Here is a 12,279-nt window from a genome sequence, read left to right on the forward strand (position 1 = left end):
TCTATTGTGTTTTTTTATATTGTTATTATTATTTCTGTTGTAATTTGTGTTTGTTTTTTGTTTGTTTTTTGTTCAGTTTTTCAGCTTTGTGGCATTTTTTTTTCTATTTCTATTGTGTTTTATTCAACTTCCGTTACGTTTTGCATGCTTTTGCAAAGCTAAACTCTAAAAGATTGTTTATTTCAGTTTGTTTACAGTTATCCACACCTTACAGGTTTTTATGGGTTGATAGTTTTCCTGATCCAATCTGCATACTCAGGATCACAGAGGTCCATGAAGGCAGCCGGTGCTCTGCATACAAAGTCCGGATCTCCCACAAAAGAAGAAACCCCATAAATCCTGCCATTATGAACCACTCCTCCACCAGAGTCTCCCTGCAAGACAGAAATACAGTTTCCCAGTTTAATGAAATCTTTCTGTATTTTGAATGGTTAATAAACACAGCTGTGAGCTGAGGAATCATGCACACTCACTCGACATATATCTTTCCCAGGACTTTGTCCACAGAACCAGTGTTGATAGCTCTTGACTCGGTGGACCTCGGGGAAGTTTTTCTGTAAAATATCATTGAGCTCTGTACAGCTGACAACCTCAGTCTCTGCACAGTGAAGAGAGGGTGATTTACCAGGTTCTAGTAAAAGGGGACAAATTAGTTCAGCTTAAAGCACTTTTTAAAAAAATGATGCAGATTTGTATTTTTTTGCAGAAATGCAGCAGAAAGAAATAAAATGGTCTGAGCTCACAGGAAAAGCTTGTTTTTATTTTGAACACATTAGAAATGAAGCAAAATACAATTTCAGTACAAATATCTGCAACATCTCTTTACTAATAAAGTAACAGTTTGGGGATTTGTTTTCTTTTTTCTTAATACAACAAATTTGTTAAAAATCATCTTACTTCTTTTCTCATTAGCTAGTCCAGTGGTGGCACCATAACCTGCGATCTCAACTCTGGAATGACACAAGAAGTGTTTGGACGCTTTTCTCTCCTTTTTTTTTTTTTTGTCAGTTACATACAAATACATATATTGATTGTTTTGCACGTTAACTTTAAAATGTTGCCCTGAGGTCTGTACTATGAAGCAGGATCTCATCTCTCCAGGTAACTTCAGAGTTCTATATGAAGGATTTTGACTTCTTACCAGAGAAAATTGTAAGAGTAACCCTGACCTGCTGTTATATTAGTCCTTTATAGAGTTTTAGTCACCACTTTATCATCATGCGCCACACCTGGCTAGCATGCTATGTTCTAAAGGGCCTTGTAGCAGCCCTTGTTACATGCGTAGGCACGGAGCATGAAGCAGAAAGCACAGCTTAAAAGAGACGTTGATATAACCGGCGGCGTGACACTGACTGGTGTTTTACGTTTTCTCAAGCCAGCTAACACAAAGTAAGCCAAGCCTTGTTGAATTTTCTTTGTATTATATCCCTCTGGTTAGGTTCAAGGTTAGAGATCATTTGTCCAGAAAAGCAGCATCACCATTCCTGGAAGATTCCTTTAAACTTTCAACTTTAGACCCTCCTTGTCATGATTAGGCTGTGTGCAGGCAGAATGAGGACCCAAACGCAAACTCACGGGAAAACAGGACTGAACTCAAAATACAGCTTTATTGCTGACGGAAGTTAAGGCGATACAAAATAATATGAAACTAAACTGGGAAGTCATAAAGGAACTAACTCACGAGTAAACACACGGAGGAGCACCAATGACTGTATAAAAGATATTATGCATTTAAACCCTTCATATTTTTCCAATATTACAGTTTTATCTTCCTTTTTAAAACCTGCATTGCCAGTATAGTTTATCCACATCCATTAGGATTGAAAGCCTTGGTTAACTTGATAACCAGGGCTTTGAATTGATAAGCAGCTTCCTGTGAGTACTTATCCGGATTCCCACTGTTGGGTTAAGATAAAGGAAAGATATTCTACATATGTTGAACTCACTTCACAGCACAGAGCTCAGGTCAAGAATATACTTTACGAAAAAAACTTCAAAGCAAGAAACTCTGAGCCACAGGAATATAAATGTATCATTTCAATCTAAAACTGAAGTTAGCACGACGTGTCAGTATCTGTCAGAACACATGAACCTGAAGCAGAAAAATCCACAACTCGCCTTTTAGGAGGTTCATCACAGTCAGCTAGTTTTATAGGTTGGATATCAGAGCTGCTAGGTAGCTGCAGCAGCATGATGTCATGAACTCTGCCTGTGCTGGTGTCTTTGTCTGTATAGATCTCAGCTTCTGCTGTTATCTGCACTTCTTGCTCCGGACCCCCTTGATGCACACTTAGATTTGCAAACATGGTCCTGCATGTGCACAGCAAACATAAAACTTGATTACTGATGGTCACCATATTCTATTTCTCATCTTGTCTGAATGTATTTTACTTTTTACTGAATAGCAAAAACATGGCTACTAGACATTCCTTGGGTTCAAAAGTTTTAGTTGCTGCTCTGATCTCCTCACCCTCCTGGCTTCAGACAGTGAGCTGCAGTCAGAATCCAGCGGTCGCTGATCAAAGAGCCTCCACACAAGCTGGAAGGTCCATGTGGATAAACTGCTCTGAGTTGTACATGATACTGTCGCTCACATTCATCACCTCCAATGATTCTCTTTTGCAGAGCGACCTCTGTGTTACCCGTCACACCTGAAAGAGGAATCCCCCGCCCCACCAGGTCACTGCCAGTTTTTCTTTGTACCTGTAAAATATCTGCTCTCAGACGTAAGGCAGAACCATGCAGTAAGCACCAGAGCCATTAAATATAGATACTGTAGCTGAACACTCACTGATACACAGAGAAAAGAGAAGAGGAACCACACATAGTGTTGCTGCCATTCACTCTCTAATGACTGCATTTCAGTTTGAATATTGGACACTGCATAGTCACATAGTGTCATTATGAAGCTTGATCAACTGCAAATGCAAAGCTCCACACATTTATGCAAAGTTACTTATCGTCTCTTTTTGCTTTTGGCTTTCATAAAGTGACAGAAGGGAAATTAAGGTAAAATATTTCTACAGAGAAAGTGCTTCATAATAATAAGCAACAAAAAATAAATACAAACATTAAAAGACAATAATAATATCCACTACCTAAAATCAAGCCTGTACAAATTAGTAGAGCTGCTCTTTAAAATGTTCAGACCGCAGAGATCAAATGTAATATTAGTGCAGTCCATAGATTAGGAGCCACAAACTTGAAGACACACTTAGTCTCTTTTAGTTTTCAGCCTAGAACGAGGAACCTCCAGCAGGTTTCTGTCAGAAGACCTCAGTGACCTGCACCTCATAGATGGAAGCAAATGAAGTTTGATCTCAGCTTCATGCTCTTGTTCTGCTCGTGCACTCACTGATTTGAATTACATGTTCTACACGCTTCACTGTATCTCACTGTCAGTTTGTCAGTTTGTGCCATTAATTCAGAGAATATGGTGTAAACCAATGATTTATAAACCTAAAACAGCTCATGACCACTAACCAATGCTAACTTTGAGAAACAATGCAGAACATATTGTGCCCTCTGTGTGGCTAATGAAGCTCTTAAGATTTGAAGAGCAAAACAAAAGAAAAAAACACTTCACTCATGAGTCTCCGACTGAGTGCTGACAGAGAGCGAGTGGGTTACCTCTGTGTGACTTCAAGCTGCAGAGGGTAAGGCTCTGACTGTGGTCTGCGTATATGAGCTGAACAGCAATTCAGAATACCCACCGTGCACAGTTTCTGTGAGGTTTGGCATAACTCGATGCATTAAATCATTTTCATATTATACAGACAGAATTATGCAGTAAGAACCAGCAGTTAAATATAGAAACTGTTGTTGAATACTCACTGATACACAGAGGCAAGAGAAGAGGCACCAGACACAGTGTTCCTGCCATTCACCCTCTAACAACTGCCTTTCTGTCTGAATGGTGACCATTGTATAGTCACCAGTGTCATTATGAAGCCTTATCTTCTGAAAAGCTGCAAAACTCCACATATTTATGCAAAGTTACTCATCAGCAGTTTTTGCTTTTGCTTTTCATAAAGTGGTGGGAGGGAAATGAAGCTGAGAAATGAAACTTTGAGTATTGTGTAAACCGTCGATTTATTATAGAAGATATACAGAGTGAACTGGCCGTAAATGTACTTTGGTCAAGACCTGAGTTAAGTTTCATCCAAAGGCTTGTGGCTCAAATTTGAGGAGGGCCTGACAGCTTCAGTAGAAAGACGCTGAGGGTCCTGTCACTGTTGTTGATGTCTCTGTCCTGAAAGATCACAGACTGCCCTGTGATTTGTGGTGTTTCCTGTGGACTCGTAAAAGGATTTATTTATATGATATAGTCTTCACAGATGTCAGATCTCAGGCCAGCTTGAAAGAATTGTGTTTCGTCATATAATTACAGTTCCTGATAGTTGGACCAATCAAAGCCAAATGAACTGAAGCTGTTCTGGTGATGGCCCAACACCATCATCTGTACTTCAGCAAACTGTCTGTGTTCTCTGCACAGAAACTAAAAATATGACTATATTGTCATGAAAATGTACTAAAGGAATTAATAGTGCCCTATGTCTCCATGTGACTATAATGTTATTTTACTATATTATTTTAATTTTTCAATTTCATTTTTATTTATACAGAAACAAATCACAACAACAGTCGTCTCAAGGCGCTTTATATTGTAAGGTAGACCTACAATAATACATACAGAGAAAAACCCAACAACCATATGACCCCCTATGAGCAAGCACTTTGGTGACAGTGGGAAGGAAAAACTCATTTTTAACAGAAAGAAACCTCCAGCAGAACCAGGCTCAGGTTCTCTACTTTTAAGTAGAGATAGTGTCTGTCTCCTGAATCAAAACAGGAAGCTGGTTCAATGGACGAGGGGCCTAAAAATTGAAAGCTCTCCCTCCCATTCTACTTTTAAATACTCTAGGAACAACAAGTAAGCCTGCAGAGCGAGAGCAAAGTGCTCTAATGGGGTGATATGGTACTACAAGGTCATTAAGCTCAGATGGGGCCTGATTATTTAAGACCTTGTACGTGAGGAGCAGGATTTTGAATTTGATTCTCAGCCAATGAAGAGAAGCGAATATAGTAGAAATATGCTCTCTTTCTAAGATTTTGAGGGCCGATTCCAATTACCTCAGTTTTAAAAGCAAAAATTAGAGGTCATCCAGGTCTTTATGGCTTTAAGACATTCATGTAGCTTAACTCATTGGTGTGTGTTATCTGGCTTAGCTAGGCTAGGCTAGAAAATTCCTACAAATACAGTGAGTGACTACAAAGAGAGTGTGCTTCGGATGAAGCAAGTGAAAATTAAACTATGAAATAAGAATTTATCTATAAGTTTTTAATTATTTTGGCTATCCAGATAAGCTACACAAAAACACCACCGTGTTGGAACAGGAAGTGAGAAAAAAGACCTTAGGACAGGTGAGACTGGTCAGTGGTAGATGTTATGTATGAACCAAAATATATGGTGTGCTATACAAGCTATCGCCAGTAGTGGGTACCATGCCCAGTTATGCGTGTGTGTGTAACTTCTGTGTTATGTTAATAAAGAGAATAAGTCGAAATGTAAACAAGCTACCCTGTGTATCAGTCTGACTCTGTATAAGCCCTTATCAGTGTACTGACACTACAGGACCTACACTACAGAACAATAGAGCTATTTTGCTGAAATCATAAAAGGTAGTAAAAGTCAGCAAAACCTTGGAATTGTTGAAGCTGCTTCCTGTTTGAGGGAACTGGCCATTCAACCACTTTGACTGAGTGTGCTTTTAAATGACCTTTTTCAACAATAAAGCCCAGGAATGACCCTGAATCAACATGAAATTCACATTTCTCACCTTTTAAATTGAGACGTTTTTTCCACGAGACATTTGAGAAGGACTTGACGGGTATAAAGCAACTGGGAGAAGTTAAGAATATCATTGAAATAAAGAAAATGTGGATGATGAAGTCACAAAGGATATCATTGACTAGGGCCTGAAAGACTCTTGGTGCGTTTGCTGAAAATGCTATTTTCAAATAACTGAAACGACCCATTTGGGTTTAAAAATTATACTGATTACTGGAAGGTGAAGGAGGACCAGTAAGGAAATCAGTGGAGCAGTTATAAGGACGATGAGGTGTGAGATAAAGAGCTAATCCTCCTCTCACTTTGGTTAAGGGTAAACAGCCTATTGCCCGCAGCATCAGCTAAATCCTTTGTCAAAAACACTTTGCAATGAAATTTGGGTTTGGTTTCAGCATGGCTTCGGCCCATCTCAGAGCTCACCCTCGCAGCAGGATTACCATGAAAGCAAATTTTGCACAGTCTGAAGAATAAGTTCTACTTTGTTGATGAAACACTAGGAAACACTGTTTGAGGAACCCTCTGCTCTTTTCTAACTCGCTGGTGAAAACTTCAGGTGTAGGAAGAGGCCTTTCTAGAGGTACAAGCTCTCTGAGCTGTGCTGCTGGCCATGTCCATCGTTTTATGACCACAGTATACTCATCTTATAACGGATGTCAATCCAGCAGATTATCTTTGGCATGTGGTGGTTTAGGAGATTTTCAACATGGATGCACAGCCGACAAATGTGAAGCAACTGTGTGATGCTATCATATCAATATGAAACTAAATCTGTGAGGAATGTTTCCAGGTCTTTGTTGAATCTGTGCCACAAAGAATTAAGGCAGTTCTGAAGGTGAAAGAAGGTCCAAAACAGTACTGGCAAGGTGTAACTAATGAAGTGACCAGTGACTTTATTTAGTGTTTTTTTCAGTATTTTGTTCACTTAATGGCAGGAGAGAATACCACATGACTGTGGCCTTGTGTTATACCCTCTCTGCTGCAGTGATGCTGCAGACAAACACACACATCATAATTAGACATTCAAGAAGAGCCTCTTAAAGATGAAGGTCTGTGTCTCTTGACCTAAACACATAATCCAGTTAAATCTAATTTATGTTCATCAATGCCCATCACACTGTAACTTAAAGTAATAAATTGATTACTGATTAATTACAGAAGTACATTTGTGAGCATAAAGATGTAAGCCTTGGACCATCAGGATAAAATGTGGTTTGGAAACTTAACAAGCTTTGATAAAGCTTCATCAGCAGCTCAAGCAAGACCTCAAAACCTTCGATCACCACGGGTGGTTAGCAGACTGTGGTTGTACCATGCAGCCTAACAACATGCAGTAAATTGCAGGTTAAAGCAGCTTACACATTGTTAAACGTGTACAGTACTTAAAACGGATCAGTAGGACCTGAAACTGCAAACATTCAAACATTCAGGCCGAGTAAGAATCAGCTGGTCAACGTATTAATCTTCTACAATAAGCAAATGAATAAATAAACAGAAGAAAGTTACAGTGATAACAGAGTCATGCAAGTTTTTAACCAGGAGGTTAAACTCATACAAATGACCTTCACCCAGGCTCATGAAAACACTGTCCTGCTTATAGATTGCAGATCATTTGTGTCAGTGTGTCAGGATGGTTTATATTTGTTGACACAGAACAAATTTTCTTCATTTTTTAAAGGATTACAAAAGTCTGTGAATCCCCAAATTGTTCAGTTGTTCTTTTTGCTCCCTATGAGGTCACTTTCACCATGTGACAAAAACAACACCCCACTGTACACACTCGGGCCACCAGCAACTTTCTAAATCCTCAATAAAAAGCTGACAGGTTGCAATGATGTTCCAAATAACTTATTAAGAAAACAACTAAATACACAGAAAATATTATGAAAACTGGTTTATTTTATATCTCCTAGTTTGAAATGAAGTGATAAAAACATGTATAAAACCTCACTGTCACGGTTTGGCATGGCAGACCGTGGGCAATGTTCCCTCTAAGCTGCGCACGTGCGCAATTGCGCACTGCTGGCACGGTCTCTGCGCACAGAAAATCTGCGTTGCGCACAAAAAAAATCTAACCTGAATTGAAATTAAAATTAATACTTTAACAATTCTGCTTAGCAGTGTTAGTCAGTAAGTGACTGGGTGCTCCCGGGATTAGAACGATGCCACCTTATCCCATAGTCCAGCCAATAATGCGATTCACATTCGTATATACGCAGCTAATCAACGTCGTTGACAGGCTATGACAGCGTCCTTATGCGCCGACACCGGAGTTTTAGTTAGCAAAGCGGCGTGGCTGATGTGGAGTGAAGCCACGTTAATGACAACGTGTACAACCATTGGAGATGTGAGCAGGACAGACGGAGCAATTGACGGGAAAAGTGTGGACTTTATACCAGTTTTTAAATTGTGTTGATAGGCCACGTAAAACCAGAGTTATGATAAAAATATCTGCAATGTTTGGTTTTCTTCCTGAATACTGTCGTTGTTTATATTTACTGCGGGAAGAAACGGTAAAAACAGCGTTTTATAAGAAAAGAGGCTCGAAAGCACTCTCCGCCTGTGAGCAAAAACAACCCCCCACCCCCCCTCTCTTTCCTATTCGTCCTAAAAAGTACCATGTCGACCAATCAAAAAAATGATATGGCAACGTGGCATCTAGTTGTTAAGAAACGGGAGGACGTTTTAGGAGTGACGGCGGTGCTTTGAGATGTGAGAGATTTGAGACGTTTAGCGCAAATCTTGTGTAGTTAGTGTGTAGTGTAGTCAATAGTTTTGTTGTGTGTGTCAGAACAATGAGGCGACTACTGAATGTTACAGGTGTTACAGGAGTGATACATCTCCTGTTGTCAGGCCTGAAGGTATCAGGCTGTTGTTCTCCTTTATCTCATAGTGGACAGAAATTATTTTTGGAGTGGCACAAATAATTTGTGTGGCATCAGATTTGATGCAGAACAGCTGATTGTTCTGTAAATAGTTTGAAATGTTTATTTAAAAACGCCTTGGCTGCATTTAAAAAATAGCTGCAAAAACTTTGTTGTTTGCCAAACTGAGTTACTTTTTTGAGGAGTAACTATATAATTAATTGCCCAGCATTATATACTATATTTTGCAGACAGAGTTACAGGGCTCTCTCCCAGACCACAGACTCATAATACAAGTCAGAGCTGTATTAAAAAAAATAAAAAAAAGAAAGTTGTGTTTTTGAAATTGGAGTTCAAGTTATTTTTACTTCCAATAGTGTTAACATGCTACACAGGCCAATGGCTAGATTTTTTTTACATTTTCATTGTAAATGGGCCAAAGCAGTTTAAAAGTAGTCTAACATAAATGTAAATGCTGTAATTTGATTATTTTAATACACCATGTAACTTGGATGGATTGGATGTCGCTCTGATGTCGCTCACAGTGGTCCAAGGGATCGCTCAGGGAGTTTGTGTGTTCGCTCAGACACATGAAAAATTAGAGGGAACATTGACCGTGGGGATGTAGGGAATGAGGACCCAGGCGCGGAGCTCTGAATAACAACAGTGCGTTTATTTACAATGTGGTAAATAACGATGCACAATTAATCCCCGTGCTTCCCAAGACTCCCGTGCGTGTCCTCCAGTGGTGTCCATGTTCGTGTTCCCCGCTGTTGTGACTGTGCACACCCTGTGCATGCTGCCCTTCCTCTCCACGTTCCTCCTGTAGGAAAACAATAGAGGCAGACGTTGCAATGATGTTCCAAATAACTTATTAAGAAAACAACTAAATACACAGAAAATATTATGAAAACTGGTTTATTGTATATCTCATAGTTTTAAATGACGCAATAAAAACATGTATAAAACATCACAAACTGCAATATTTTACAAATGGTTACGTCCTGCTGATGCAATGGAGACATCTTCCAGTGACAGTCTTCATCCGTGTGTGTGTGAGGAGGCTCCTAAACCCACCGACACAGAAGTGCATGTTCACAACTCCCTCTGTGCAGGCGGGGTCAGGACCCTCCTCACCCAGGGTGAAGAGGTTTGGTGCTGTGGCTGGTAAGGGAATGAAGCTGTTTATTAACCTGTATTAACCTTCAGGATTTCATTGGTGATGACAGATTATATTGACTGATTGTTCTGGAAGGACAGAAAAATAAAACCTGGAGGACGCTGAGTAGAGAGGGTGGATGTGAATGAATGAATGAATGTAGATGAACAATAGAAACTAATAATAAAATAATCAAGAATTAATACATTTGATTAGTTTCATTATTTTTAATTTAGCTTTTTGTTTTTGGTGAAGGGATTATTCAAATTGCACTTTCAGCAGCAACTAGTGAGGTAAAGCAAATGAGAAGCTGTTGTGTTTCAGTGTGAGCACACGGGGGCAGTGCTGCATAAATGTTGTGTTATCTTACCAGGCATGGTCTCTTTATAAATGCCCAACAGAGCCAACAAAAGGACTTTAATTATATGCTCTGTGGTCAGAGTATCTTTTTGTATCTCAGTATGTCCAGATAAACCTTGTTTCTCATGGTTTACTTGATACAAACCGTCTCCTCTCAGATCTCAGAGGACTGATGTCTCATAATGGGTCCCTGCATTAGTGTGATGGTGTGTCTGTGGCATGTTGAAATCAACTGATTGATTTTCTTTCTCGTCAAAAAGAAAAACTTCTGACTGACTGGTGGCTGAACTTCTCTGCTCCTCACAGATTTGCCATTTGTGGATGTGGTCCACTGATCCACATCCAGTCACACATACAGAAGAGGAGGACATTCAATTAAAAACATTAAATACAGATCAAAAACATAAATGTACTTTACATGAAACAAGTACTGAGTGAGCAGAAATGGAATTTGCTGTAAGCTGAAGTCAGCGAGCAGCAACATCCTGAGAAAATCATGACTTAGCACTAATGTCCTTAGCTATAGTCAACACAGTCACACACTATGAGGCAGTCCTGTTTGAAATTTCCACCAAATCTGCTTCTGTGTTTGTAGTGCTGTGTTTCCTCAGTGGATGTAGATGGTCAAAGTCTGTGTTTTCATATATGTAGAGTGTCTCTGCTCTCTGTCACTTCTTGGTGCCCTGGACAAAAATTCACAGGGGGCGCCTCCCACCAGCATTCATCACATTTATGTTCTAAGTGATCTGACAGCAAAAAAAAGGTTGTCCACTGGTTTTGGTCATGTGAAGGCCGGCAGTGCTGGGCACATTACGTTGCTCAACTAGTTAATTCATGTTTAACAAGTTAAATAACTTATTTTACATTGATTGGCTTTAGTTGTTGTGGCAAAGCAAGAGCAACAGACACACACACACACACACACACACACACACACACACACACACACACACACACACACAGACACACACACACACACACACACACACTAAGGTGGTGGTGTGGTGATTTGAGCTTGAAAGTTTTTTAATTAGAAGAAAGTAAAAAAAAACATGACAACTCCACCCTGGGAATATAATTCAATTCAATTCAATTTTATTTATATAGCGCCAAATCACAACAAAAGTCGCCTCAAGGCGCTTTATATTGTACAGTAGATCGCACAATATATAGTGCAAATTTACCAAGAAGGCACTCAGCTCTGTTATACATCATAGATTTTGTAAATGGTGTAAAATACACAATTTCTTGACAGTTATTTAAATCGGTCTGTGATAAATACCCAACACACACACAGGATTTCATGCACATCAGTTTTATTTTGTTTTAGCAACTGTTGTGACGGTTCTCGGCACCAGTCACTCAGGGACAGCTTCTCCATTCCACACACACGTCTCTGCCGTCACTATATACACACAGAGAAGAAGAAGAAGATCATTAAGTTGAGTGCTCACACCTGCCCTCAGCGCCGCTCTGTGAGCTCACTGTACCGCCCTCCACTGCAGCAGGTCAGAGACCACACCCCTGCAACACAGTCATCAAATAGAAGAATCGTTAATTCAGTTGCACATATACTGTTAATTAGTTCAGAGCTGTGGTGTAGCAGTAGGCGAGTGGGATGCCAGATGAAGACCAGTCCAGAGAATCACCAATTCACACACTCACACTAAGAAGCAGCTCACTCCAGGGGTGCATAAATAACCACACCACATGGAAGTAGATCCATCCCCAAGGCAGCCACACACCTCCACTTTAGGCCTTCAGCTTCTGAATCAAGAAAACACAAGTTGTTAATACAGAACACAGAAATAAGAATTTACAAATCAAACAATTATTCAGAAACAAAATGTACAAAACCCAAAATAAACTAATCTTCAGTTTGAGCAAAGGAATCATACATTAATGTTGTGGAGTTGTTAAACACACACAAACTGCTCTAAGATGAGTAACTCGGCAAACAGCAATAACGGCAAAACATGTAATGAACGTGCTGGTGCACTAGACAACATCATGTGGATGTAATGCTTTGGGTCTCTTATGCAAAGTAA

At 39.7% G+C, this 12,279-nt stretch overlaps 1 protein-coding gene across 1 annotated transcript; it reads right to left on the reverse strand.

Annotated features, from left to right (window-relative positions):
- Nucleotides 1-218: 218 nt before the first annotated feature.
- On the reverse strand, nucleotides 219-10,248 carry LOC134628906 (kallikrein-8-like). The gene is made up of 7 exons (XM_063475730.1): nucleotides 10,242-10,248; nucleotides 9,790-9,876; nucleotides 2,471-2,651; nucleotides 2,119-2,310; nucleotides 898-950; nucleotides 474-631; nucleotides 219-374 (listed from the first exon to the last, which is right to left on the reverse strand). The coding sequence occupies exons 1-7, from the start codon at nucleotides 10,246-10,248 to the stop codon at nucleotides 219-221; spliced, it is 834 nt and encodes a 277-aa protein (XP_063331800.1).
- Nucleotides 10,249-12,279: the final 2,031 nt, after the last annotated feature.

This window comes from Pelmatolapia mariae, linkage group LG6, assembly GCF_036321145.2.
Source record: "Pelmatolapia mariae isolate MD_Pm_ZW linkage group LG6, Pm_UMD_F_2, whole genome shotgun sequence".
NCBI classification, from domain to species: domain Eukaryota; kingdom Metazoa; phylum Chordata; class Actinopteri; order Cichliformes; family Cichlidae; genus Pelmatolapia; species Pelmatolapia mariae.